General features: G+C 40.9%; 1 protein-coding gene across 10 annotated transcripts in view; it reads right to left on the reverse strand.

Moving 5' to 3' along the window:
* Nucleotides 1–27,411, reverse strand: part of Hacl1 (2-hydroxyacyl-CoA lyase 1) — a 56,268-nt gene that overhangs the window by 14,712 nt on the left and 14,145 nt on the right. For 5 of the 10 annotated variants that reach the window (XM_076931418.1, XM_076931413.1, XM_076931412.1 and 2 more), the window contains 7 exons: nt 15,284–15,324; nt 13,489–13,569; nt 10,415–10,487; nt 7,991–8,068; nt 7,064–7,158; nt 4,086–4,198; nt 108–243 (listed from right to left, as the gene is read on the reverse strand). In XM_076931418.1, the coding sequence (XP_076787533.1) occupies nt 108–243; nt 4,086–4,198; nt 7,064–7,158; nt 7,991–8,068; nt 10,415–10,487; nt 13,489–13,514 (521 nt within the window). In that variant the 5' untranslated portion in view covers nt 13,515–13,569; nt 15,284–15,324. Of the gene's footprint in view, nt 1–107; nt 244–4,085; nt 4,199–7,063; nt 7,159–7,990; nt 8,069–10,414; nt 10,488–13,488; nt 13,570–15,283; nt 15,325–18,735; nt 18,981–19,209; nt 20,001–20,124; nt 20,215–20,388; nt 20,496–27,411 lie in introns of those variants that run through there. The other 5 variants (XM_076931414.1, XM_076931415.1, XM_034499151.2 and 2 more) reach the window with 4 other exon arrangements.

Below are 27,411 nucleotides of genomic sequence, written 5' to 3' on the forward strand. Positions count from 1 at the left end.
ATTTTTAGAACTCCTCTCATCAAGGTCACCAAAAAAAAAAAAAAAAAAAAAATTAATCCAGTAAAATCTGCCAAGCCGTCACACTTAAAACCTGAACTGCCATGCACCTGGATCTGGCTGCGCCGACACAGTTGGGATGACTGTCAGGGACAACGCCCTTCCCCATAGGAGTAGGTAAAAATGGCAAATTGCACCGCTCCACCAGCTTCCTGATATTGTCCTCTGCATGGGAATAGGCAGCACCTATGAGAAAGGCAGATCATGGGGTGACTCAGTTACACTCAGTGCTGGGAACCTCAAATGTGTCACAGGGATTTGCTTTTAGATCCCAAATCCTCCCCCTGCATTAAACACCAGCCCGAAAGCAAAATGAATGGTGGCAGTTATTCGGAAGAACTACTTCTAAGCAAAAAACTGTTTCTGTACCTCCGGCTGCAGTATCTTTCCTGCTTCATGCTCTAGGCCTACTAACCTACTACCCACAGTTCCCGTGGGTAGGGAAGACCTCTGCCCCGAAAGATAAAGACTGTGAAACGTTACTCTACATTACCAGTAAACTCTTCTGCAGTCTGCTGTGCAGGATGTATGTATGTATGTATGCATGTATGTATGTATGTATGGACTGTGCAGGATGTATGTATGTATGTATGTATGCATGTATGTATGTATGTATGGACTGTGCAGGATGTATGTATGTATGTATGTATGCATGTATGTATGTATGTATGGACTGTGCAGGATGTATGTATGTATGTATGCATGTATGTATGTATGTATGTACTGTGCAGGATGTATGTATGTATGTATGTACTGTGCAGGATGTATGTATGTATGTATGCATGTATGTATGTATGTATGTACTGTGCAGGATGTATGTATGTATGTATGTATGTATGTATGCATGTATGTATGTATATATGTACTGTGCAGGATGTATGTATGTATGTATGTATGTATGGACTGTGTAGGATGTATGTATGTATGTATGTATGTATGGACTGTGTAGGATGTATGTATGTATGTATGTATGTACGTACATATGTACTGTGCAGGATGTATGAGTTTCTAAGTCTGTACAATACTATGGCTTTAACAGGGCTATCCTGAGCAGGCTCATACCTGTTTTTACAACTATATGCTGCAGAATAAAACATGCCCTCAATGACCCTGAAAACAACTTACTGTTTTGACATATAAAATAATTTCATTTCTGAAGTCATCATGACCACTACTGTTTTTAGCTACGTAACTTTCTATTCTTCAGAGCTGATGGCACACTATCCACTTCTCTATGGGATCCCAGTAGGTAATACAGTGCACATTCAGCTTCACTATTACATTCTGCACTAAAAGGTCATCTTAAAATTCTTTCTTATGTATATGTGATAAAAAGTCTTCTTTATTACCGCCAGTAAGCTTTCTTTTCTTTCCTTTTTTGAGTTTTTTGTTTGTTTGTTTTTTGTTTTTTGAGACAGGGTTTCTCTGTGCAGCCTTGGCTGTCCTAGAACTCAGTCTGTAGACCAGCCTGGCCTTGAACAGAGATCCATGTGCCTCTGCCTCCAGAGTGCCGGTAAAGGTGTGCACCACCACTGCCCAGCTCCAGAAAATGTTCTTCCACTCTTTCTTGTTTGGGTGTCTTAATTTACTCAGTTCTTTTTTCCTTCACAGCCTTTGTTGCCCTTGTCTATTGGAAAACTACTGATTTTTCATTGTACGGCTGTGGCGTCCTGTCTTCTGGCCCCATCACCTGCACAGAAGAACCTCCCTTCCTGAACTCCGCCTCACCATCCCTGTATATAGTGCACACTAACAGGAGCTAAGAAGATGAGGAGATGGCTCAGTCAGTAAGGTGCCTGTGTGCCTGCATGAGGCTGAGTTTAAATCCAGGCATGGTGGCATACTTCAGTAACCACAGCACTGAGGGGAATGGACGGGGGATCCCAGGAGCTCACTGGCCACATAGTATAGCTAAATGGATGACTTCCAGGTTCAGTAAGAGGCTCTGTGTAAAAAATATCAGAGAAGAACACCTTTTGGTATCCACATATGTACAGCCATGAAAATGTACACACACACATATACCATAAGAAATACAAAGAATTTAAAAGTACACTCCTTTAATCCTAGCACTCATGAGCAGAGGCAGATAGAACTCTCTGAGTTCAAAGCCAGCCTGGTCTACACAGTGAGTTCCAGGACATCCAGAACTGTCTCAAACAAAACAAAACAGTAATAATAAAAAAAATTAAGAGTATACTAGCCCAATATGGTGGTGCACATCTTTAATCCCAACACTCAAGAGGCAGAAGCAGGTGGATCTCTGTGATTTTGATGCCAGTGTGGTCTACACATTAAGTTCTAGGCCAGTGAGGACTATATTGAGAGACCCTGCCTCAAACAAACTGAAACAACACTGGCATACTATCCTTACTTGTTACCCTGTGCATTTTTCTTTGGATGTAAATGATTATTTCCCTGTATTTTCATGAACATTCTCTATAATTGCTGCCTCACTGTAAGCACTCATCAGTAAATGCTATTCACAGAGGAATGACAACTAGAACCACCGAGAGCTTTCCACACTCGGTACTGTTTAATCGCATCCTAGTTAGGTGGCTGCTACCCTTCATACGTCAGGTGATGAGACTCAAAGCAATTATTTGCCAGTCAAAAACTCAATACATCATACAAATTGATGAGCGCAGCACTGAGCTTAAGGTTCTTCCTTCATTGCCTCCCCCTGGGCTAGAACCCAGAATTTAAACCAAACATTCTAGCTCCGAGCTACATCCTCAGCACCACCACCTTCTGTAAAACTATCTTCAGTTTGTCTACAGTTGGCTCCTAAGCAGCTGAAATGGATGAGCATGCTCACAGGCAGTCCTAATGGTCCCAGGGTAGCAAGCAGGAACACCTATATCTCATGCATGAGCCTGAGGTACATGCATGCTTGAGGCAAACCTAGGCTACGTAGGAGATCCTGTATCAAAAAAAGAACACAAAGTAAAAGAAAGAAAAAACAATAATAAGAAATTAACAGACATATAAATTGTTTTGTATGACACCTAAAAGGTAAGCAATTTGAACACAGGACCAAAAGCCTTCCAGATATCCATACCTTTTAACTTAGTTAATTTTCTTCTGGAACACCATCATAAATCCTAACTATGGAAAAACCTTCCCATAAGAATGTTTATCAGAGGGCTGGAGAGATGGCTCAGCAGTTAAGAGCACTGACGTTTCTTCCAGAGGTCCTGCGTTCAATTCCCAGCAACCACAAGGTGGCTCACAACCATCTATAATGGGATCTGATGCCCTCTTCCAGTGTGTCTGAAGACAGCCACAGTATACTCCTATAAATAAATAAATATATAAATCATCTTTTTAAAAAAGAAAAAAGAATGTTAAACAAAGTTGCCAAACAAATGTTTGACAGCAAGTGTCAAACTATATGATTCAATGTTAAAATTGTATTTAGGAAATAATTTTAAGAAAAATATTTCTTCTGGGGGTGGTGGTGGTGATGGTATACAGGTCTTTAAACCCAGCACTCTGGAAGCAGAGGCAGATGTATCTCAGTGAGTTCGAGGCCACTTCGTCTACAGGGGGAGTTCCAGCACAGCCAGGACTACACAGAGAATTCCTGTCTCAGTGCGCGCGCGTGTGTGTATGTGTGTGTGTGTGTGTGTGTGTGTGTGTGTGTCTGTGTGTCTGTGTGTCTGTGTGTAGCTTATAAGACATAAAGCTGCATATATAGCATGATCATAGTATGTAAAATAAACATTAAAAATAAAGTACTGAAGGCCAAGACTGGTTCCCCAGATGGAGAAGTCTCTTCTTTCTAAAACTTTGTATATTTTCCAAAATCTTTTCTAATAGAAGAAATACATTTACTTCTAAGTCAAGAAGTGAAACTTTTTCTTGTAAAAGTGAGGTCTCTGGGCCACTGAAGGTAGGTTCTATGATCTGAAATCAGATTGAAAGAGCACTTATCCCAATCACAAGTAGAGAGCACAGAGCAGAGAACAATGAAGACAGCTGACAGAGGCAGCCCTCCCAGCCTGCGAGTCAGCAGCCCTGCCTACCTTTCCCGATGATGAGCAGGGGCTGCCTGGCGTTCCTGAGGACGGAGGCTGCCGCGCACACAGCAGAGGTCTCTGCCATGCTAACTGGAGGTGGCATGCAGCACTCCTTGTACCTGGGAAGGAAAACGATGTTATAATAATTAAAAGCGGCTACAGGGCTAGGAGATGGCTCAGCAAGCAAAGGCACTTGCCACCAAGCCTGATGGCCTGAGGACCTGAGTTCAACCCCTGGACTCAGAAAAGGAGAGAGTGGATTCCAGCAAATTGTGCTCTGCCACTAGAACATGCGCACACACAAATAAATGCTTTAGGCCGAGTGGTGGCTCACACTTCTAATCCCAGCACTCAAGAGGCAAAGGCAGTGAGTTTGAGGCCAGCCTGGTCTACATAGTGAGTTCTAGAACAGGCTGGAGAGGTTGCTCAGTGGTTAAAGCACTGGCTGCTACTCTAGAGTTAATTCCCAGCAACCCCACAGTGTCTTCTAATCATCCATAATGGGATCTGACACCCGCTTCTGGAGCAGTCATACATGTCATACATGCAGATAGAGCACTCACATACATAACACGAGTAAATAAAGTCATACATGCAGATAGAGCACTCACATACATAACACGAGTAAATAAATCTTTAAAAACTGAGAGGCTATTTTTAAAAATTTCTTACTGTAAAAATTTCAAAGTTTACATAAAAAGGTAGAAAACAGGATAATAAATTCTATATACTTGGCCAGGCATGGTGATGTGCACCTTTAATTCCAGCACTCAGGAGGCACAGGAAGGCAAATTTCTGAGTTTGAGGCCAACCTGGCCTAGACAGATAGTCTGAGATACAGAGATCCTACCTTAAAAGAAATTCCATAAACTCAATAAAAATATTCAATGAGAATATCATTTTACCACACGTGTATCACTCGTACGCATACTTATGCACACACAGAGCCCCCTCCCCTTTGAATCTTGAAATTCACTGCAGGAATCAGACCTTTTATTCTTAAAAGCTTGCAAATGCAGCTCTAAAAGTTAAGTTAAAGATAACCCACTTTTAAAGTCCTTATGACATATTAAGAGTTGTTCCTTAATATCGGCTAACAACCAGTCAAATGAATAACTGACAGAAAGGAAGTCTGTGTCAAATGGCACTTCCTCAGGTGCCATTTATTCTCACTTGACTTTCAAAACAAGGTGAGGGGTTACTATTATCTCCTTTGCACGGGGTTCCAGATGGCATTTGGCAGAGACGCATTGTACCAGTGTTCTGTCACTGATGTCCCTGCTGTCACCACCTCACCATTCCTGATTCCACTCACTAGTAAAATAAAGTTAGTAAGGCATCACAACAAGCCTTACTAAAGAACCATTAAAACCACCAGAGTTAAGTATCTCTGAACAACAGCTCCACATGATGACATACCTACCATTCATTCTCACATATAAAATGGAAGGTTATAGATTTTTAACTTACCTAAGGCTCACTGTCTTTCATTCCTCAGTGTTACTGTGACTGTCATATTCTGATAAATACTCAGTAGATGTCCTTGTGTTGGATTCTCAAAGACAGACATTACCCAGTATACCAGATACACTGACCACTCTCTGTAGCCATTAGACAACCATTTCCATAATAGCAAGGCCCACAAAAATTGCATTTAAGAAATCACTTTAAGACAATGGAACATGCTGGGTGTGGTGGCACACACCTTTAATCCCAGCATTTGGGAGGCAGAGGCATAAGGATCTCTATGAGTTTGAGGCCAGTCTAGTCTACAAAGCAAGTTCCAGAACAGTCAAGGCTGCAGTGAGATACTGTCTCGAACATACACACATACACACACACACACACACACACACACACACACATGCACGCACACACAATTAAAACAGCAATGAAGCATGTTATGGTGTTTAATAAATAAACTACAGCAGGAATGTGACATATTTAATTTGCATGACGCTCAGGACAGTAGTGCACACCTACTGTCCCAGGACTTGGGAAGGGAAGAGAGGATCGAGCCTGAAACCAGCCTGGACTACATAATAGATCCAGTCTCAAAAACCTCTAGAGACAAACTTCAACACACTGATTGAGTGTGCATAATAAAATGAAGGCACAGCACTAAGTGCTAAAAGTGTTACATAAAATGATTCCTTTGGGGCTGGAGAGAAGGCTCAGTGGTTTAGAGCACTTTTGACTCTTCCAGGACCTGGTTTGTCTTCCCAGCACCCACAGCAGGTGGCTTACAACTGCCTGTAACTTAGCTCCAGGGGATCTCACAGTTTCTCTGACCTCTACAGACTTCACACATATGCAGCATACTATTACACAGACGTACACATATACACATAAATAAAATAAAATGAACATTTAAAAAATATTTCTACACTTCTGAATCTTTCTAAAAACATTATAAAAGAAAAAGTGTATTTTATTCATAAGACTAAAGAAATATCACTTAGGGAACGGATGGACTACGGTAGCATCTTTATCAAGATGAACGATATCAAGTGTGAGGTTTTTAGACTTCTTTCACTCAGAGTTTATTTAATACATAGAAGTAGAGGACAAACCATAGAAACACACTTCAGAACATCTTTTTGGGGGATTAGCTAGATAGACACCTTTTCTGCTGAGTGTTTCAACAGTTGTCTGCCTCACCTTTTGGCTTACATGAAGATGCCTGTCAATAACTCAGACACTGATGCAGATATATATCTGAGGTTACTGGGTGAATAACTTCCACGTGAGGAATTCACAAGGCTCCAAAAATTAGATTTAGTAATTAAATCCAATAACAGTTACTAGGTAATACTATTTTAATGAAGAAAACTAATAAGCCTTTTGGCTAGGATTCAGTTTAGTTACAAAATCATCAAAAAATATTGAGATACTTGGAGATTAACTGATGAGTGCTAGATAATTCTTTATAAAGAGTAAGTACAATAACATAAAATTTAGGAGGAATTGTGACTAATTCTTACTTTATAGAAGTCGTGTTCGCCTGGAGGGTCACAAGATCTGCAGGAATGTCAATGTAACAAGCTGCTGGACGACCATAGATGCTGTTCCTCACTGCCTGTGTTTTCACAAACGCAACACTTTTAATGTCTCAATTATCATATTCTTCTTGAAATTAGTTTAAAAGTATAAAATGAACACTAATTTTTCTTAATGTATTCTCAGTTGGAGAAAAAAGTTATAATTAAAATAGAAATGTCCTTCATTGACTATATTTTGAAAGGTATTTTCATCTTAAAGTAGATAAAGAATTCCTGTAGGGCTCTGAAGTGGACACTCTATTACACTGGAAGAGTACCCATGAGGCCCTGCTTGCTGTTTATGCTGGAACAGGGACTTTCACCCACTTCTTAACCTTAATCACTTGGCAGGGATTTCAGAAACCGTGACAAATGTGTCAAATCAAGCTTGTAACTCGTGGTTTGGAAATAGCTTGAACTTAATTTCACATAAAGCCTTCGCTAGCTAACATTAATTCACAACATGTTAATTAACTAAAAGATGTTTGCTTTTTTTTCAAGAAAGATGATCTTACATACAGTAGTCCCAATAGTTTTGCAAATGCTAAAGAGATCAACTAGCCAGGAGCTTATTATATATACATTTATCTTTACTTTGCTTTAACTAAAAAGATCATTTAAGAAACTAACATACAGGATTTTTTTTTCTAGAATAACTTACTTTACCTCTGTTTCAATGACTAAATGCAATGGCAGTGAACACTAGAGTGTAAACAGCTTTAACAATGTCATTTTCACAGTCTGGGTGTACTCTAATCTTCCCACTAAGGACGACAACAGCAGTGCTGGAGCCTGGCTCCAGAGGAGCCTGTGCTCAGCATGGACGAGCCCCTGTGTCGATGCAGGGAAGAGCTTCTCATAAGACTGTACCTTTTCAATAACAAATGGGATGTGTTCTATGCTGCTTGGCCGGGCAGAGAATTTGGTATATAATCTGCAAGCTTCAACCTATACAGAAAATGAAAATTATTTAAGATCAGCTCACAATACTATAGTTCTCATAAAGGAAGACAAAATGTTTAAATCATTGCTTCTTACTACATTTAGAGGCAGGAGAGAAAAGAGATGTGGTTTTGTTGTAATCTCAAAAAACATTCAGATCACAATCAAATACATCTCTTCCTCAGGATAATTCTGAAAACAATTCAAAACAACATACTATTTCCAATTCTCAGGTTGGCAAAAATGAAGATAACACACACCACATACCATGTACCGTGTTCCACAACACAGGAGCACTGTCTCTGACTGCTGAGGGAGCAGACAGAATGCTCGCCCACCAGGCCTACTACAAAGGATAATGAGCCCATCCTTGGTCTCCACAAGTGCCCTGCTGAGAACATGCACATCTGCCTCGTTCCGTCCTATGTACTCGTACATTTCTGCTGCTTTCCCTTTTGTGCATTTGTTGCCATGCAGTTGGGAACATTGGAGTTGGGGGCTCTCTACCTCTGCATTGTCTAATGTGCTCTGAGGCACGTGGAGAAACGCCCCCTTCATACTTCTAGTATGAAATCTATGGAAAGGATGGCAGCCAGAGTCGCACAGGCTTGACAAGATCAAGGTCATCCTTCAGGTTTCAGATGCCTATGTTCATGACCTTCAGTTTTGAGAACTTCCAAAAAGAAAAAGATAGTTGAATTTTAAATCAAACTGTTTTAATTTTTAATTTAATCTAATAAGCTACTATTACTTTTAGGAAACTCTACTTTAACAGTTGACATTAATCCCTGCTTCCTATCAAAGTGATTTTTGTAGTAACTTACTCTCAGCTCCTCCAGCGCCATGTCTGCCTGCAAGCCAACATGCTTCCCGCCATGATGATAATGGACTGAACCTCTGAAACTGTAAGCCAGCCCCAATTAAAGTTTTCCTTCATAAGAGTTGCCGTGGCCATGGGGTCTCCTCACAGCAATGACACCCTAACTAGACACTATGTATGTGGAGTGAGGTGACAGGACAACACGAGGGAGCTGAGTCTCCTGCCACCACGTGGGTTCTGAGCACCGAACTCAGTTGATGGCAGGTACACATGCTCGTTGTGCTAGCCTCTCTGCCTTACATTTTCTTTTTCTTTTTGTTCTGTTTTGAGACAGGGTCTTGCTAACCTATGATAGTATCAAATATATGCTCTCCCTGCCTTGGCCTCCTAACTGTTGGGAATATTGCTGTGTGCCACCATACCCAAGTCTATTTCCAAATTTCCTTTCAATTACTTATCAATTCTATTTTTCTGGATATGAGTATCACTTAAATACTGTTGGTGTTACTTTATAATAAACTAATAAAACTTTCTCAAGAATATAACAGCATAATTTTCCCATTAACTTATATAAAAGTATAGTACTTTATATTAAATCCAAATCATGTCAGTTTTGGTATATTTCTTTACACTTTTTTTTTAACTTTTATATATGTGTTTGTGTATTTGAGTGTGGTACCCACAGGAGCCAGAAGGGTGTATCAGATTCCTCTTGAGCTGGAGTTGCTGATGGATGAGAGGTGCTGGGAGCTGTACCCTCATCTCCCCAAGAGCAGTCTGTGCTCTTAATTGCTGACCCATCTCTGCAGCCCCTATGCTCTTCCTGATACTGTTAGCACAACCTGATACTGTTTTGCTCAGAAAATTACCACACCCACTTGTCATAACTTCCCTTTTTTGTTTTTATTTTACAGATTAATTTTTTAATTATATCTATTTAGCTGTGTTGCATATAAAGTGTCATGGCACACATGAAGGTCAGAGATCAGCCTGTGAGAATCAGTCTCTCCACTCCTACCATGTGTGTTCTAGGGATAGGACACTAGTGTTCAGGCTTGGAGAAAGGAGCCTTTACCCATGGAACCATCCTGCCTGCAATAGAGATATTTAGTTAGTTAGTTACAGATTTTATAAGTTGTGCCTGTGCTAGTTAGTTTTTCATCAAATTGACACAAGCTAGAGTTACTTGAGAACCTCAATTGAGAAAATGCCTCTATCGGATGCCTCTAGGCAAGTCTGCAGGGCATTGTCTTGATAATGGTTATGGGTGGGTGCAGAAGGTAGGGAGAGCTCTGTTGCCCCTGGCAGACAGTTCTGAGTTGTCTAAGAAGGCTGCTGCAAGTGAGCAAGCCAAGTTCTTCCACGGCCTGTGTGTCATGCCCTTCCTGACTTCCCTGGATAAGAGAAACCCTTTCCTCCCCAAGTTGCTTTTGGTCAGCATGTTTCATCGTAGCAACAAAACCCCCGACTAGGATAGTGTTTTACTTTAGTGGGACTTAATCGTGGCTTGGATGTTAGCAGTGGATGGATACCTGTGGAAACTCCTGGAAGGCTCCCATTGTTTCTTGATTTCTTTCAGAAGAACCACCAATCACAATCAAGGGCCTGAAATAGCATTTTTTAAAGAAATATTATTACAATTGAGAATACATGGGGCTAGAGATATAGCTCAGCATTTAACAGTACTGACTGTTCTTCTAGAGGACCCAGGTTCAATTCCCAGCACCCACATGGCAGCTCACAACAGTCTGTAACTCCAAGATCTGACACCCTCACACAGACATGCAGGCAGAACACCAATGCACATAAAATAAAAATAAAAAGAGAATACATAAAACATCCAGCAGTGTCCAACACACAGTGAACAATAAGTGTGAGTGACTAAGACAGAGAACAGACAGAGAAAACTACATCTTCCTTGACAGGCTGGAGGCTAAAACAATTTAAGATGCAGTCTGACGTAAGAGACATTGTCCTCAAGTTCACAAAAATGGAAGCTGTATGGCAGAGGTTCTCAATCTGTGGGTCATGAGCACTTTGGCAAGCCTCTATCTTCAGAAATATTTATATTACAATTCTTATCAGTAGCAATATTACAGCTATGAAGTGTCAATGAAAATAATATTATGGTAGGGGATCACATGAGAAATTGTATTAAAGGGTTACAGTGTTAGGAAGGCTGAGAACCACTGAGATATATAAATGCTTTTCCTTACATCAGCTTCTAGATGTTTAGGCTTCCAGGTTGAGGGACAGAAAATTAATTTTATAGCTTTATTATTCCTGAGATGGGAAAAGACATATTTTTCTAAGTAAGTCTACTTGAAAATGGCAAGATGAGTGATGGTTCTATTTTATGTCTCAAGGTTTAAAAAAAAAAAGCATATTCCAAACTTAAAGTTATTAAAAAATATCAAACCCAAAGGTAGATTTTTAAAAAGACAAGGAAAGAAGACAGAAAAAAAGGAGCCAGAAGAAGCAGAGAAGGTCAGGCTTGGTGGGTGAGGGCACTTGTCACCAAGAATGACAAAGTAAGTTTGGTCCCTGGTACTCACAGCATAGAAGGAAAGAACAAACCTCTGTGGGTTGTCTTCTGACCTTCACATGTCAGGTCCTCTGTGTGTGTGTGTGTGTGTGTGTGTGTGTGTGTGTGTGTGTGTGCGCGTGCACAGAAAAAAAGAAACATATAAACTGTACAAAGAATGAAAACAACATCCTTCACATTTAAAAAGGATTTGTTCTGAATTGATTAGAACATTGTGCTGGTTTGAACAGGAATGGCTCCCACAGACCCAGGTCTTGGCTATAGGGAGCAGCACTATGAAGAGGGGTGCCTTGTTGAAGAAAGTGTGTCACTATGGGTGAGGGCTTTGAGGTCTTAGATGCTCGACCTATGCCCAGTATGAAACACAGTCCCCTTCTGCTGTCTGCAGATCATATAGAACTCTCAGCAACTTCTCCAGCAACATGTCTGTCTGTCACTGCCATGCTTCCCGCCATAATGACAATGGACTAAACCTCTGAAACTGTAAGCCAGTCCCAATTAAATGTTTTTCCTTATAAGAACTGCCATGGTCATGGTGTCTCCTCATAGCAATAAAATTCTAACTACAACAAATGAAATCCCATTCATCCTGATATTACTGGTAAAGGAGCTGAGAAAACGTTAAAGGTAAGGCTGGAGAATCAGCACTAACCAGAGTATAAGGCAAATTTTAACATAAGAATATAATGTCTTATTAACCAGGCAGAGCAAGATGAAGAATATATACTTCTATATACTGAGCTAGGGTGAGAAAAAAACAAAACAAAGGACAAACAAAAACCAACCAAACAACAGCAACAACTCTTAGCTCGGTATGGTGGTACAGACCTATAATTCTAACTATACAAGGGACTGAGGCAGGAGGATTACAAGTTCAAGGCCTGCTTGGGCTAAGGGAGTTCAAACCCTCCTTGGCCAACTTAATGAGATTCTGTCTCACACACACAAAAAGCTTAGCTGGGCATAGTGTCACATGCCTTTAGTCCAGCACTCAGGACACAGAGGCAGGCAGATCTCTTTAAGAATTATAGACTTGTCAGGCGGTGGTGGCGCACGCCTTTGATCCCAGAACTTGGGAGGCAGAGGCAGGTGGATTTCTGAGTTCGAGGCCAGCCTGGTCTACAGAGTGAGTTCCAGGACAGCCAGGGCTATGCAGAAAAACCCTGTCTCGAAAAACCAAAAAAAAAAAAAAAAAAAAAAAAAAAGAATTCTAGACTTGCTTGGTTTGGTAATGCCCTAATCCCAGTACAAGGGAGGCAGAGGTGGGTGGATTTCAAGGCTAGCCTGTTTACAAAGCAAGTTCTAGGACAACAGCAAGAGATATACAGAGAAACCATGTCTAGAAAAAGGGGGAGGAAGGGGAGGAAGAAAAAGAGGAGGGGGGAAATCGGAGGAGAAAGAAGGAGGAGGAGAAAGAAAGATGATGATTATTATTATTATTATTATTATTATTATTATTATTATTATTATTATTCCAGACTAGCCTGGTCTACATAACATAGTGAGGCCCCAGGTTCAATAATTAACAAATTTAAAAAGTACTTCTTCATTTAAAATTACATTCATGTTGCATGTTCACATACACAAACACATAGACACAATGAAACACTACAATGGTAACTGTTTCTCTCTTAGTAAAGGAGTTAATAGTGTTTCTTCTTCCTCACAATGCAAATATTTAAATGGCACATTATGTTTTGATATGTATAGTGAGCTGATAGTATAGTGACGCACACTAATACTCATCGTGTCACAGTTACTTTTTTATGTGTCATAGGAGCACCCCTAATCTGCTCTTCCGAGCAAGTTTCCACTATCTGTGCACGCTTGTTAACTACTGTCCTCATGCGGCACATTGAACCGCAGGCTTTGTCCCCTCCCACCCCTTCCTCCTGACAGCCAGACCACTTCCCAGTTAATTACCCTCTTCTCTATTTCTAAGCCTTGCAAGGTGGACTTGTTTTCCTCTTCCCCAACTCTTTCCACCGTGGACCAGTTCTACTTGGTTAAATTATGCAAAGATACATTAAAAAGTGTTTTCAGCAAGAATGATTTAATTACCAGCAATTCATGTTTGCATTTGCCATGCCACCCAAGGCGTGGATGAGACCCGGACCAGAAACAACAAGGCATACTCCTGGCCTAGAAGCAAAGCAGAGTTTATCAACAGCAGATCAAACTTAATAACTGAAAACAAACAAACAAAAAAAGAGGTGTAGATGCCAGCAACCCCAGCTTGGAATTACCAACTACCAGTTCACAGTATGTTAGTGTTTCCATGGAAACTTCTTTGTTGTCAAAGGAAAGACATGTAGGTCTTTACTATAATTGCTAAACAATTATTAGAATATCTTAATAAAGAGGAACAAAGAGGGGCTGGAGAGATGGCTCAGAGGTTAAGAGCACTGACTGCTCTTCCAGAGGTCCTGAGTTCAATTCCCAGCAACCACATGGTGGCTTACAACCATCTGCAATGGGATCAGATGCCCTCTTCTGGTGTGTCTTAAGAAAGCTACAGTGCACTCATATACATAAAAACTAACTAAATAAATCTTTGAGAAAAAAAAGAGGAACAAAGAGTTTCTTTTAAGATATAATGTACACCATTATTTTTCCATCATATTTTACCAACCTCTTCATATTTTGCTCTAATTATATTTGAGTAAGAACAAGCTGACTGACTATAGAAGCAAATTTTGACAGCCACAGATTTTTTTTCATTTCCTTACAAATACATATAACATACTAAATCTTTGTGAGAAAAGTGATTCTAAATGCTTGGTTTCCTCCAAATCTTTCTGAATGCTTTCTCTTGACATAACTTTCAAGCTTAAAGTACTCACTAATAAAGTGTCACTATATCATTAAGTTTACCACTTTTCAGTTCTAACTTAATAATCTTTTAGTCTTTAAATAGCATTAACATAAGTCTCAGCAGAGATCAAACACCCAGAACAGCACCACTCAATAGAAAGTTCTACAGCAGTCGTCATTACTCACTGTGCAGTTTGACACCATACAGACTCCACACACAGTCACTGAACACTTAAAAAGGTGGCCAGCAAAAACCGAGGAGCTCTGGTTAGAATGTTACTTATTTCGAATTCAATGTAAACAGTCACCCATTGTTACCGCTGCACTACTAGTCAGTATAATTCTGAAGTTTTCAAAATAAAATTTTCAAAATTGACTTTTAGCTTGTTAAAATAATTATCAGTCCAGAATCACTTAAGGCATAAATGACTGCAATTTAAATGTTTTCCAGGGTCAGCCAAAAAAAATTTAAAATTTTGTTTACATGTAAATAAGCAACAGAAGTAATCCAGAGATGGCTTTAGATGACCTAATTTTCCTCAGGCTCAAGTTCAGAAGGTTTCCATTAAAAAGGAAGGACTGTGAAATCTTGCTTGATTTTATTTTTTAGTATTTAATTATTAACTTCAGTTTTAGAAATTAAAAAAAATCTTATAAGGTGGCAAAAAAGTATAATACAAATTTTATCAGAGGTCCAAATTCTACCCCAAAACTGTAAATGTACAAACAAGTAGAATATATGAAAAAAATCTTAATGGTTATGGAATTATAGAATTCATATAAGAATTATATTTTCTTCCTTATATATTTTCTAAATGGTTATTTTTAGAAAGAATTAATTTTTAATGAAAAATGAGGGCTAACACAAGTAGACTGGGATATGCTCTGGCAACCTCGTTTTGGAGCCAAGATTTCTGTATAAGGTTCTCACTTCTCATTAATATTATCTTCTATAATCTTTTCAAGACAACTAAGCTTTTAGTTTAGCACATATTTCTACCCCAAACACTTAATGTATGCAAATGAAGCAGACGTTATTTACCTGCCCGTTAGGTACCCAACTGCAGAGGCAGCGTAACAAGCCTAGGAAGAAAGGACAGTAGGGCTTAATGAAGCACACAGGACTCGGGTATAAATATGAGAAAATCTATTACTAAGAGAGAAGCTGAGCCAGGCATGGTGGCTCACACCTTTAGTCCCAGCACTCACTCGGGAGGCAGAGGCAGGTGGATCTCTGAGTCTGAGGCCAGCCTGGTCTATAGGGTGAGTTCTAGGACAGCCAGGGCTACACAGACAAAACATGGGGTGATACATGGGGACTCAGGAATGAAATTCACGTAGTAAAGGGAAGGAAGAACTGGAACACTACTCATTTTTATGAGATGTGATAACCATAAACTTCAAGGTCCAGGTTAAGTATCTAGGTATCTAAATTGTAGTTTTTCAAGGAATTGTCATTACTATCTATGCTATCTGTATTATCAACTCACAACTGCTTTCGTATCCTGAGAATCGGTAAGAATTGATTTCTTATTGATCATGTCTGTCTTCTTGAAGGGTTAATTTCTTTGTTTAGAGCTTGGTCTCATTGCTTAGGCTGCCTTGAATTAGCCACGTAGCCCATGGTGATTCCCAGTCTGAGCCTTCCAAGTTATGGCATCTTTAGTTGTTCTGTTTTTCTGTACTGTTTCCTACTTCACTAGTACCTGCCTATGCATTCATTACGTAACATCTTTCCTTGACTTTGATTTGCTTTTCCTTTCCTGGTGTCTTGAAAAAAGGCTGTCAGCACTGGTTTTAAATCTTTACTAACAGATTCACTTCAGCTATTTCATCTAAAAGGTATTTTATCTTATTAATTTGATACTCATTTCATTATCATTGATTTAAAATATTCTCCATTTTCCACTGTGATTTCTTCAGCCCATTTACATATTAGGGTCTGTAATGATGGCTGTATTTTTATTCTTCACACAGTGAGTGTTGTTCCATTTTAAATGGGATTTTTCAGTTACCCATTTCTGAGTGTGCATCCACTCAGCCAGGTTACACATTATTTACTGTATGTCTTTGATTTGTAGCAAGCAAGCTGGTGACATTTTCTTTATGGCTGACGTGGTTTTTGTTTGTTTTGTCTTAAGGTAGCCCAGGCTGCCCTTTGTGAGGAGCCACATTCGCCATTAAAAGATGGCGCAGGCTTCTGCTTCCTGGTTCTTCACGGAAGCTTTACTTGAGAATGCGCCTGCGCATGGTGCGAAAACCGAGTATGACAATTGGATGAAAGATTTGAGCCAATGAGGGATCTGCACGTCTCCCAAAGCTCTATTTAAGCAGCGGGCTTTCTGAGCTCGGCGTCCTTCCCCTTTTCTCCATCTTGAAGAGCTGTTCAATAAATGCTGTCAGAAGAATCCTGAGTGTGGTGTTCTCCTTATCGGCGAGGCTGTGCGCTACAGCCTTTGACTGCACCAGAAGTCTCTTAAGCCCCGTGAGCTTGGGATACACCTGGGAGTTACTATGCCTGGCCACTTTTCACTGAGCTGTGCTTTTTCCAGCTTACAAGGAACATAGGAAACACTAAGTTAAATGAAATACAAGATGCCCAGGAAGAACAGAGTACATTTTAAAATTATTCTTTGTCTAGAACATTATAGCATGATTTGTCTTATCTTAAAAATAGGAGTAAACGTCATAAAATGTTTGCTAAAATTAATATACTTATTCATACATTGGGAATAATTGTCCATTTATAGCAGTAAAATACAAAACATATGCAGAAAGAACACTCCTCTGGCATATGCCAAAAGCTGAGAAATTACAGATTGCTGTTGTTGGTTTGGTTTGGTGGTTGTTGTTTGAGACAGGGTTTCTCTGTGTAGCCCTGGCAGTCCTAGAACTCACTAGGTAGATCAGGCTGCCCTTCAACTCAAAGATCCACCTGCCTCTGCCTCCTCTGTGCTGGGATTACAGGTGTGTGCCACCATTGCTCTATGAGAAATAGCAAACTTTATTACCATTAAAAGAAAACAAAGCAAAACAAAAGCCTCTACTTTTCTACAAAATTACACCCCCTCATAGTACACTCCTTGAACAAAGAAGTAATTTCAGGCAGGAATCTAAATCTTAGTCTAGAACAAAGAAGTAGGCTTCAGACATGAAAATGACTTTGGGCTAGGACAGGAAAGTAGGCTCAGATATTTTGGTCATCTTGATAAGCCCTTAGAAATAGCGATCATGGGAGTGATCATGGAACTTTGTTTATTGCCTTGCTTATTCTTTGACTATTTGTTTTTTATTGTCTTGCTTGTTCCTTGACTATTTGCATCTATTTTATTACTAGTTCCTCAACCTAGAACTGACCTTAACACTTGCATGTCTTTCGATTATCAAATGATGTAGTGAACACCTATATTACATGAAGACCTCAGTCAAGTCAGTGCTGTGGGGATTTGAAAACAAATGAACCACACCCAATGGAGCTCACATCTGACAGCAGAGAAAAGGTGGCAAGAGGGGCCAAGAGCATAGATCAAGACAGCAGTGACAGCAGCAGAAGGCACAGCAGTGTGCATGTATGTATGTTATGCATGTATATGTGAATCATGTGTGTGTCCATGGAGGCCAAAAGAAACCATCAGATTCTTTGGAACCAGAGTTACAGGAAGTTGTGAGCCACGATGTAGATGCCAGAAACCAATTCCTGGTCTCTGAAAATGCAACGAGAACTGTTAACTGCTAAGCTATTTCTTCAGCCTCAATTCTTGATCTTTTCAATTATGTGTGTGTGTGTGTGTCTGTGTATGAGAGAGAATAATTTAAATTAGCATGTGTGTGTGTGTATGTGTGTGACTGTGTATGAGAGAGAACAATTTAAATTAGTGTGTGTGTGTGTGTGTAGGCCCAAGAACAACATGAATCATAAATCAGTAATCTCCTTCATTTTTCCATGTAGGGCCCGGAGATTACATCCAGGTTGTCAGGTTATGAGGCTTTGCAGCCAGCTCTGGTGAATCACTTCATCTGCACCAGATACTTGTTTTTGCCAGTATTGCTGAGAGAAGGTAAGACTGAGCTGCCAGAGAAAACACTCAAGTAGATTTATAAAATGTCTCCTTTGGTTTTCCCTCTTCCAGGTAGGATCCCAAAAGGGTGGTGGCATAATGCTAAGGAAAACACCAGACTGGGGTTTGAGAGCCCTGAATTCCAATGATGGCACTGCCATCTCTGATGTCTTCTACTTTTTGTTGCATGAATCCTGGCCTTCAATCAATAACGCCACATCTCTCTGACACCTATCGTGTACGGGAACCACACCAGATACTGGCAATACAATATGGGGTGATGAAGCAACATGCCTTCTCTGCTAGAACTAACAGTCTAATAGTGAAGACCACCCCTTTGGATTCTTATATTTGGACGCGGCAGAGTACACTGCAGTAGAACATTATTAGAACAGATCCAATACCTAAGTTCGAATGCCACTACCAAATGACTCACGTTGGGCAAGTTTGACTTAGTCTCTCTGCTTCTCACTTTTCTGTCAAGTAGGATTAACAGTGGTACATGCAGTGCTTTTGAAGCGATGGGGCGCTGTGTGCATCGAATAGCTGCCATTCGGTACTGATGTCAAGACTCACCGCTTGCTCATTCCTCATCCCGATGTACTTGATGCCCAGTTCCTGGGCAGCAAGGGCGATTTCGGTCACAGGGATGCCTACGACACCGAACATGTACTTCACATCCTGGGGGGGGGGGGGGGGTGCGGGGGGGTAAGACGGAAAAGTGGGTACAAACTCAGGACCCAGCCTTCTTGTCCTCCCGGGAGGTCCAGAAGAAAGACCAACAGGACCCCCGCCCCCCCCCCCCCACACACACACACACCCCTGCCTCCAAGCCCTCCGTCTCTATGACAACGCGAGGTCCCCCCGCCTGCTTCCGTAGAGACTTTCACGCCCAAGGGATCCATCGTACTTGAGTTTTTAGGGCCTGGGCGATGACTTTAGCACCGGAAACCTGCTCCTCGCTTCCGTCGCTACCCTCTGCCGAGTTACTTTCCAGCATCTTCCACCTAAAGTTACTTCAAGGCACTCTCGCGGCTCACAGCCTCACTAGCCTAAGAGTCGGTCGCACGTTGTTGTTGGTGACACCCGCTTCTGACAGACAGGAAGGCGGTCCAACGGATTTAAGCAAAGAGGAGAAGGGGCGGGACAAGAAGTCGATCCTAGGGAGGCGATAATGTAAACACGCCCATTCTCCAGTCAGTCTTTTCCGGACTTCGCCATCAGCAGGAGGCGGGACGAGCCGGAGGCCGCATCCTGTGCCGACCAGGTAAGAAACCCAACCTCTGAGGTTGCTCGCCATGGTTTTGTCCTCCACTAGGTTAGCGACAGAACCCAGTCTCGCGTAGAGGGGACGGCACATGCGCATCTGGAAGGTGAACGCAAACACAGCAAGCTAGGAGGGGGCGTGGCCCCAGCGCGCGTCCCAGCCCCCGTCGGGGCGTCTAGCTGATTGGGGGGCAAACTGCGCAAAGGCTGCTGGGACACGAGTATCTTGGAGAGTGTAAAGTTGGGAAAAACTGTCTCTTGGGTAGTGCTGTCATGCTCCTGTGTCCTCTGGTTTCATAACTTTGTGGTTTTGCACCCCACATCATGTGCACGTTCCAGAAGTCTGTGAGCAGAGGTGTATTCTTAACCATAGATGACACCAAAATTGCTCGTCAAGAGAGAAACTTACTAACTCCACAGCTGCTCTTCTGCCTGGTTTATATTTACTTATTTTGTTCCAGTTGGGTATCACTAAGATCTGTTGGAACCATCAATTAATAATTAATGTATGATTGCTTAACTTTTACCAAAGTACTAGTGTCGGTTGTTTTCTACTTACTGATTCAAGGCTAAGCCTGCTTGCCTCTGACATGGCATGCCGTGTAGACAAGAATCACTTCATAGCACCTTCGATGGATTCCTTTCTCAGAAGAATTACTGGTGGAGCACTGAAGTGCAAACTGAACTTTGATGGGAACAAATCACTGTGATTCAGATTGAGTGGGCTTTTTTGTTTGTTTATATGCTTTAAGAATCGGTCTTCAAGTGGTCAATTTTGCCATTTGTCAAAGAGAAAAATCATTGAGCTGGTTACTGCCTTCACCTTGCAGTTCACAGTACAGCATTCCATGCTTCCCTTGCCCATAGAGATTCAGCAGACGAGATGTGAGTCCCTCTTCCAAGGCCAAAGGGCACTGCTGTTTCGTCCAACTGCAATATAAGGATCACAGGAGCTATTATTTCCACAAAGCACTCTGTGTGGACTTTTGAATATGTTAGTCATTCTCCCTGTTATTTTTGTTGCCAGTATGCTTGGAATTTTATTTGTTGGATATTTTAGTGAAATCTGGTACCGTAGAGCCAGATATTGTGGCTCATACCTTTAATCCCAGCACTTGGGAGACAGAGGCATATGGATTTCTATGAGTCTGAGGCCAGCCTGGTCTACCTAGTGAGTTTCAGGATAGCCAGAACTATGTAGAGAGACCCTGCCTTTTAATTACTCAAAGAAAGAATAAATCTTAAAAAAAAAAAAATACTAGAGATTAAACTTAGGACTCTGTACATATTAGTCAAGCACTCTACCACTGAACTATATCTCAGGCCCTAAATTTTAACTTTCTTAAAAATCAGAAGTCAGGGGTTGGAGATGGCTCAGTGTTTAAGAGCACTGGCTGCTCTTCCAGATTACCTGAGTTTGATTTCAAAAAAACCATATGGTGACTTACAACCATCTGTAATTTCAGTTCCAGCAAAGCCAATGCCTTCTTCTGGCCTGTGAGGGCACCCAGGCACATATGTATTATGCAGACATGCATGCAGGCAAAACACCCATACACATGTAATAAAATAATAATAATAATAATAATAATAATAATAATAATAATAATAATGGCAGCATTAGTAGCATGCTCTCCATGGAGCAAATCCAGGTTCAGAGTCCAGAGAATGATTGCTTTAGGGACTAGCTCTGGGATGATAATGAGTGGCTTGACAATTTTTTGCCAAGTGGGTGATTTAGAAAGAGTTGTAAGTGGGGTGTGGTGAGGCAGGCCTATGGGACCTGTACTCGGGAGGCTAAAACAGCAGGATCTTATGTTTGAAACCAGCCTGGGCAACAGAGTGAGACCCTGCCTCAAAAATAAAAATCATTTTTAAAAGGAGTTGTAGCATGCATAAAGATTAACTTTCAAAAGAAGGCAGCTTCTATAGACAGAGACTCTGTGGGCCCCCAAATTGTGATTTTTTTTTTCTCAGTCAGCTCACAGAACACTGGGAATCATTGTGCTGGTCTTTAAACATAACCTGACTGAACCTGTGAAAAACAGCCCATGCTTTACCAAAATGTGGTGCTTGGTCATCCAAGAAAGAAAGAATTGGGGTTATTTGTTCTTCTGACTTCATTTTGTTGTTATGGCGAATACCAGAAGTAAAAGCAGGTTAGGGGAAGGGAAAGTTAATTTTTTTCTTACACTGCCAAGTCACAGACCATCTTTGAGAGACAGTTGTCAGGGTAGGAACGCAAGGCAGGAACCACAGAGGAACCCACTTGCTGGCTCACTCTCTGGCTTCTCCCAGACTCGTGCTTAGCTAGCTTTCTCATACAGCCCAGGACCACCTGTCTTGTGGGCCAGGCCCTCCTGCATGCGTTAATCTTCACCTTGATTTGCCCCTCACAGACGTGACAGAGACCAACCTGGTAGCGTGAGTTACTTTACGGAGACTCATTTCTCAGGTGATTTTAGGCTGTGTCAAAGTTGTAAAATGGCTACAAATGAAATTGGCTGACAAATAATAGAAAATGGAAATTGAATATATATCTTCAATTATGTGGATTGAACCAGCATCTTGTTCATGCTAGTCAGCTACTATGCCACTATAGCATTACTATAGTATTATAGTATTCTATAACTATAGTATAGTCTATACTATATCACTATAGTATTATAGGATTATGAAGTCTGCTTTACTAAACCTGGCTAATGCTAATTTTCTCTCTTATCTATACCACTATAGTAGCTGCCTAGTAACTTAGTATAGTAGCTTGCTACATTAAGACAAGGTTTCTTTAAATTGTCCAGGTGGGCCTTTCCATCTTCCTGGCTCAACCTCCTGAGTAGCTGAGTTTACAGCACTGTGCCACCTGCAAGCAAAAAAGGCAGGAACAAAAATAAAAAGGAAACTTATATGAAGCACTGTTTTTCAAAATAACACTTAAAAGTGTACTTCAGGAAATGTGCTGAAGAAACCATGTCAACAGAGGCAGAACAGGCATAAAATGATGCAATAAAATGATCGGTTGAGTGAAACTGGTTAAGTTGATTTTGTTTCTCATAAAATTTAGGAACTGTAAAAAAGCTTAGAGATAGGCTTGAAGCAAAACAAAAAAAAAATAGAAAACAAGTTTATATTCTGGAGCTCTCAGGGACAACTCAGGGACTCAATAATAAAAGTTGAAAGGCGCTGAACATGCTTCCCTGGTACCTCTGACCTAGAGATCAATGGATTCCCACCCAAGGCCTGAACTTTGCTTAACAGCTTAATGCACCCACGACCTAGCACTGAAGCAATGAGCAATATGGAAAATAGGGAGAATCTGGTTTTCCTGCCTTATCTGGTTTTTCTTTTTTCTTTGTAAACTAAAGTCGAGAGAGTTTAACATTAACAATAGCTACGGCAATGATTCTTTTTCTTGTATGTGAAATGGTGACAATTCTAGGTGTTACCTAGAATGGCTTAGCAACTTAGTGTTTCTCCTTGGAATAGAACTGCAAAGTTCCTAGGGTGTGGGGTTGGACTCAGGACATTTCATCATGAAAGACTTAAGTCCATAAACTTATTTCTTCATCATAACCTTTGAGCTCCATCTTGGGGCTTATCAACAACTTACTGATTTCTTATAGTTAATATTGTGGTATCTCTCAGACATATGGAAGGATCCGAAGTTATTACATACCCATAAACCAGCTAGTACGGAAATACACAAATGGCCTCCTATGTGCCCCTCACTGACTGCATCTCCCTTCCCATCCCATAGAGGGAGCCATTACTTTGAACTTAATGTTTCTAGTACCTGCATTATCCACTTTTCATAGGATCTTAATCCATTTCTGTTGTTGTAAGAGTGTACATGTGAATAGGGATTATTTACTCTGTAGTGCTGGGAAGGCAGTTGTTCTACATCTAAATTAGATCCCTGTCCTTTCCCCATTTTGAGACAGGGTCTGTGAGTTTCCCAGGCAGGCCTTGAACTGGTGATCTTTTCACTTTAGTTTCCCAAGCAGCTGGGGATTATGAAGTCTGCTTTACCAACCCTGGCCAATGTTAAGTAATGCATAAAGATGCTTATGTCACCCATTTGTCTAGCAGCTTAGAAGTCTAAGAGCCCTTTGCTAGCTTCTGGTTGTGGGAGGACCTCAGAGCAGAAAGGCTAGCAGATGTATGAAGAAGAGAAAAACAGCAGGCCAAACTAGAGATGGCTAAGTCCTCCCTACACCAAAAGCATTTGTGAAGATGGATGACTCACACTTCCCAGTAGACCCACCTTCCAGCATGGTTATGTTGAGGGTTCCAACACACGGTGTAAGCAAGCACATTCAAACAGTAGCAGACATTCAGGTTACGTACCTTGTCACGGTATAAATAATGTACTCTGAAAGTATGTTTGTCACCTATGTGGAGTTTCTATATATAAGACAGCTGTGGGGGGGGAGATATTACCAGTTTTATCAGAAGTTATCAAGTTATTCTCCAAAGCCATACGAACTTCATGTCATCATTATAAAACTGCCATTTTCTCAATCAGTTGGAAACTTAGTGCTTTTTTTTTTTTTTTTTCACCACCCTAGCTGGGCTCATTCATGGGTCTGTGATCATTACCACCTAGATTACTCTTACACTGGCAATTGACAAACAAGTTTGACATTCTGGGCATTTGACATAGCTGCCACTGAAACAGGCATCTCTCCCCATCCAGACACCTTGATTCTTTATAGGTAGAATGGCACAAGACCCACTATCAGGTACTTTTATGTTTCAGCCAAATCTTAGCATCCTATAACAGTTCTAAGTCATATTTTCTGTTTTAGAAGTGATTCTATAGACTTTTGCTAACATTGATGTTACTGTGATAAGGTGTGAGACTTTTTGTCCTTAAAAATGCCTTTTGCAGGGCTGGAGAGTCAGCTCTGTGGTTAAGAGCACTTAATGCTCTTGCAGAGGACTTGGGTTTTCTTCTTAGCACCCACATGGTGGCTTATGACCATCTGTAAGTCCAGTCCCAGTGCGATCTCACGCCCTTTTCTGGCCACCCTGGAAACTGCACAAATGTGGTGCATAGACATACATGCAGACAAAATACCCATACACGTAAAATGAAATCAATGTTTGTAAAAAATTGTCTCTAGCCAGGTATAGTGGTACAAACCTGTAATCCTAGCACTTGGGAGGCTGAGGCAAGATATGTATGAGTTTGAGGCCAGCCTTGGCTACATAGAGACACCATGTCTCACAAACCAAACTAACTTTGATCTTGTAATTTGGCCCCCAAATGATTCTTTATCTCTGGTAGGGAGACCTTTCCCAGACATTGTCTGCCTTTCTTTCATTTTTCTTTCTTTCTTTTTTTGGCCACTTGAATCTGCTTGTGTTCCTGGAGAACATTCTTCAATTATATCCTTAAATATTTTTTCCTGAACTCTTATGCAGTATTTATTGTGTTAAAAATTGTCTAAGTACCCACTATACAGCTTAAAATAAGACTCGTTTACCATCTGAATGTTTATGTGGGTTGGAGTCTGAGCCGGGCTCAGGACCTGTTTTGGATCTCACTCTCCAGGCTGCAGGTGTCAGCCGGTGTTCCAAACTCTTCCATCTGAAGAACGACTTTTCTTGCAGCTTTAGGGCTCATGGTGACTTGCTTACTTAAGGACAGCTGGAATGTGTCACTTTAAAAGCGTTTGCCTTCTTTTAAAGGCCTTTAAACTAGGTGTGTCTGGGATAGTCTCTTTGGATGAGCAGAATTGACAGGTATGGACTTCAAGTCCCTTAAAGTTTCATTCATTTTGGCTAGAAGCAAAACGTTTCTAATTCTTGAACATTTCTATTGTTTACTTTATTTACAGTGTTATCTAGTTCCTTTGACTGTTTCTATATTTGTCTTGGGGGGGGGGCAGCACAAGCCACATGTGGAAGCCAGTTGTAGACATTAGGAGTATCAGATTTCCGCCTCTGTTGCTACCCGCAATCTCTTGCTGAATCCGGAATTTGCAGATCCAGCTAGACTGGCTGGCCAGGAAGCACCTGGAATTGATTTGTCTCCACCTGTCAATTCTGAGGTTACAGATGCACATCAACAATCTCTTAGGTGGTACTAAGATATGAACTCAGGTCTTCATGTTTGCACACAGCCACTTTACCTACCATGCTGTTTCTCTAGCCTTATTTTTTTTTCCTACTTTTAAAATTAGGTTACATTTCCTTTTTGTTCCCCTTCCTCTCTATTTTTTCCCTTCCCTTTTTTCCCTCGGTCTCTTCTTCCTTCCCTTCCTCCTCCTCTTCCCTTTAATGCTTTCATCTCTTGTCTATTTTGTGCTGTTTTTTAAATATAAACCAAGAAATTGTTACTTTGTCTTCCTTCATTGTTACTTTGTCTTCATTCATGACAGTGTTTAGTTACAGTCCTTATGTGCTTAGGGAAGTTTTCTGATGAGTAATCTTCAATTTCTTACAGTGTTTTTCAGAATATCTTTGGCTTTTTGTTTACTATCAGAGTGAGTGAGCCCCTGCTGTGCTGTTTGGGTTTGTTTGGTGGAGTTTCCGTGGGAAGTAAGCAAGGCTGTGTTGATAATTACCTTCTCTCAGCGCTTTGAAGATGTCTCACTTCTTTCTCTGATATTGAGAAGTTTACTATGGTTTGGATCCCCATAAAAAAAAATCACTGCATCATTTTTTCAAGTTAAAAGATGATGTGAAGTGGGGGAAGCCCATGCCAGGCCCATGTGTGATCGTTTTGAGAACAGCCCCCTGAGGTTGGGCCTCTCCTTCCACCTTTAGTTGGGATTTGTGAAGTGAACTTGGGTTGTATGGCTTTTCCCAGTTGAGTCATTGGGATGATGCCAAATAACTGTATCCTTAAAGATCGTTGTTTTCCCACGGTTGCTTCTGTGTTTATTTCTTAAAATCTTTAGAGATCCACGGTTTTACAATACTGTGTCTAGCTGTAGTGTTCTCCTGAATTTATTATTTTGCATTTCATTATCAAACTTGAGGCTATTATTCCTGTATATATCACTTTCTGTATTACTACTTCTTAGGAGCATTGTGGGATGCCGTATGGATTGTCCCTGTCTAGCCTTATTCTTTGTTTCTGTCATCTTTGTGCTCTATATTTTTTTAATTTAAAGATTTATTTTTCAAATTTTATGTGTTTTGCCTGAATGGATGTGTGCCTCTTGCATGCAGTACCCAAGGAGGCCAGAAGAGGGCATCAGATCCTCTGAAACTGGAGGTTAGCAGCCACGTGGGTGCTGGGAGCCAAGCCCAGGTCCTCTGGAAGAGCAACAAGTGTTCTTGACCACTGAGTGCCTCTTCAGCCCCTTGTGCTGAAATAAATATCCTTGTTTTCTGTGTGGTCAGCATCTCAAGGCCAAGCTGCTTTTAGAAGACACATAGGTAAAGGAGTGTCCCTGCTTGTCACAGATGACAGCCCTAGTCTGTGGGTTCCCAGCATGCCTGCCAGTGTTCTTACCGAAAGCACTTACCAGGGTATCCTGGTCCTGTCTCTCTCTCATTATCCATGTTAGGGTCAGAGATGGGTTAATTCTGAGGGATCAGATTGGGAGATGCTTTCCCCTTCTTTTGGGGTAGGGTAGTGGGGCATTAATGGTGTTTATTTTCCTACTCAGAGTCTAACATGATATAAAAAAGAGTTTCCAGGTCCAGGCATTATGTTTCCAGACAGGCAGGTGTTTGTTTTCCATCTTTTCAGGGGATGAATAATTCCTCAAGTCTTCTTAGCTGTATGCACAGAGCTCACTATAACCCTAGTATTCTTTTCTTAGATTGCCTTTCACTATTACAAAATCAGACTTCTTAGATACCAACATTGAGAAATGTCCCAGTCTTC

Source organism: Arvicanthis niloticus, chromosome 3, assembly GCF_011762505.2.
Source record: "Arvicanthis niloticus isolate mArvNil1 chromosome 3, mArvNil1.pat.X, whole genome shotgun sequence".
Classification (NCBI taxonomy): Eukaryota; Metazoa; Chordata; class Mammalia; order Rodentia; family Muridae; genus Arvicanthis; species Arvicanthis niloticus.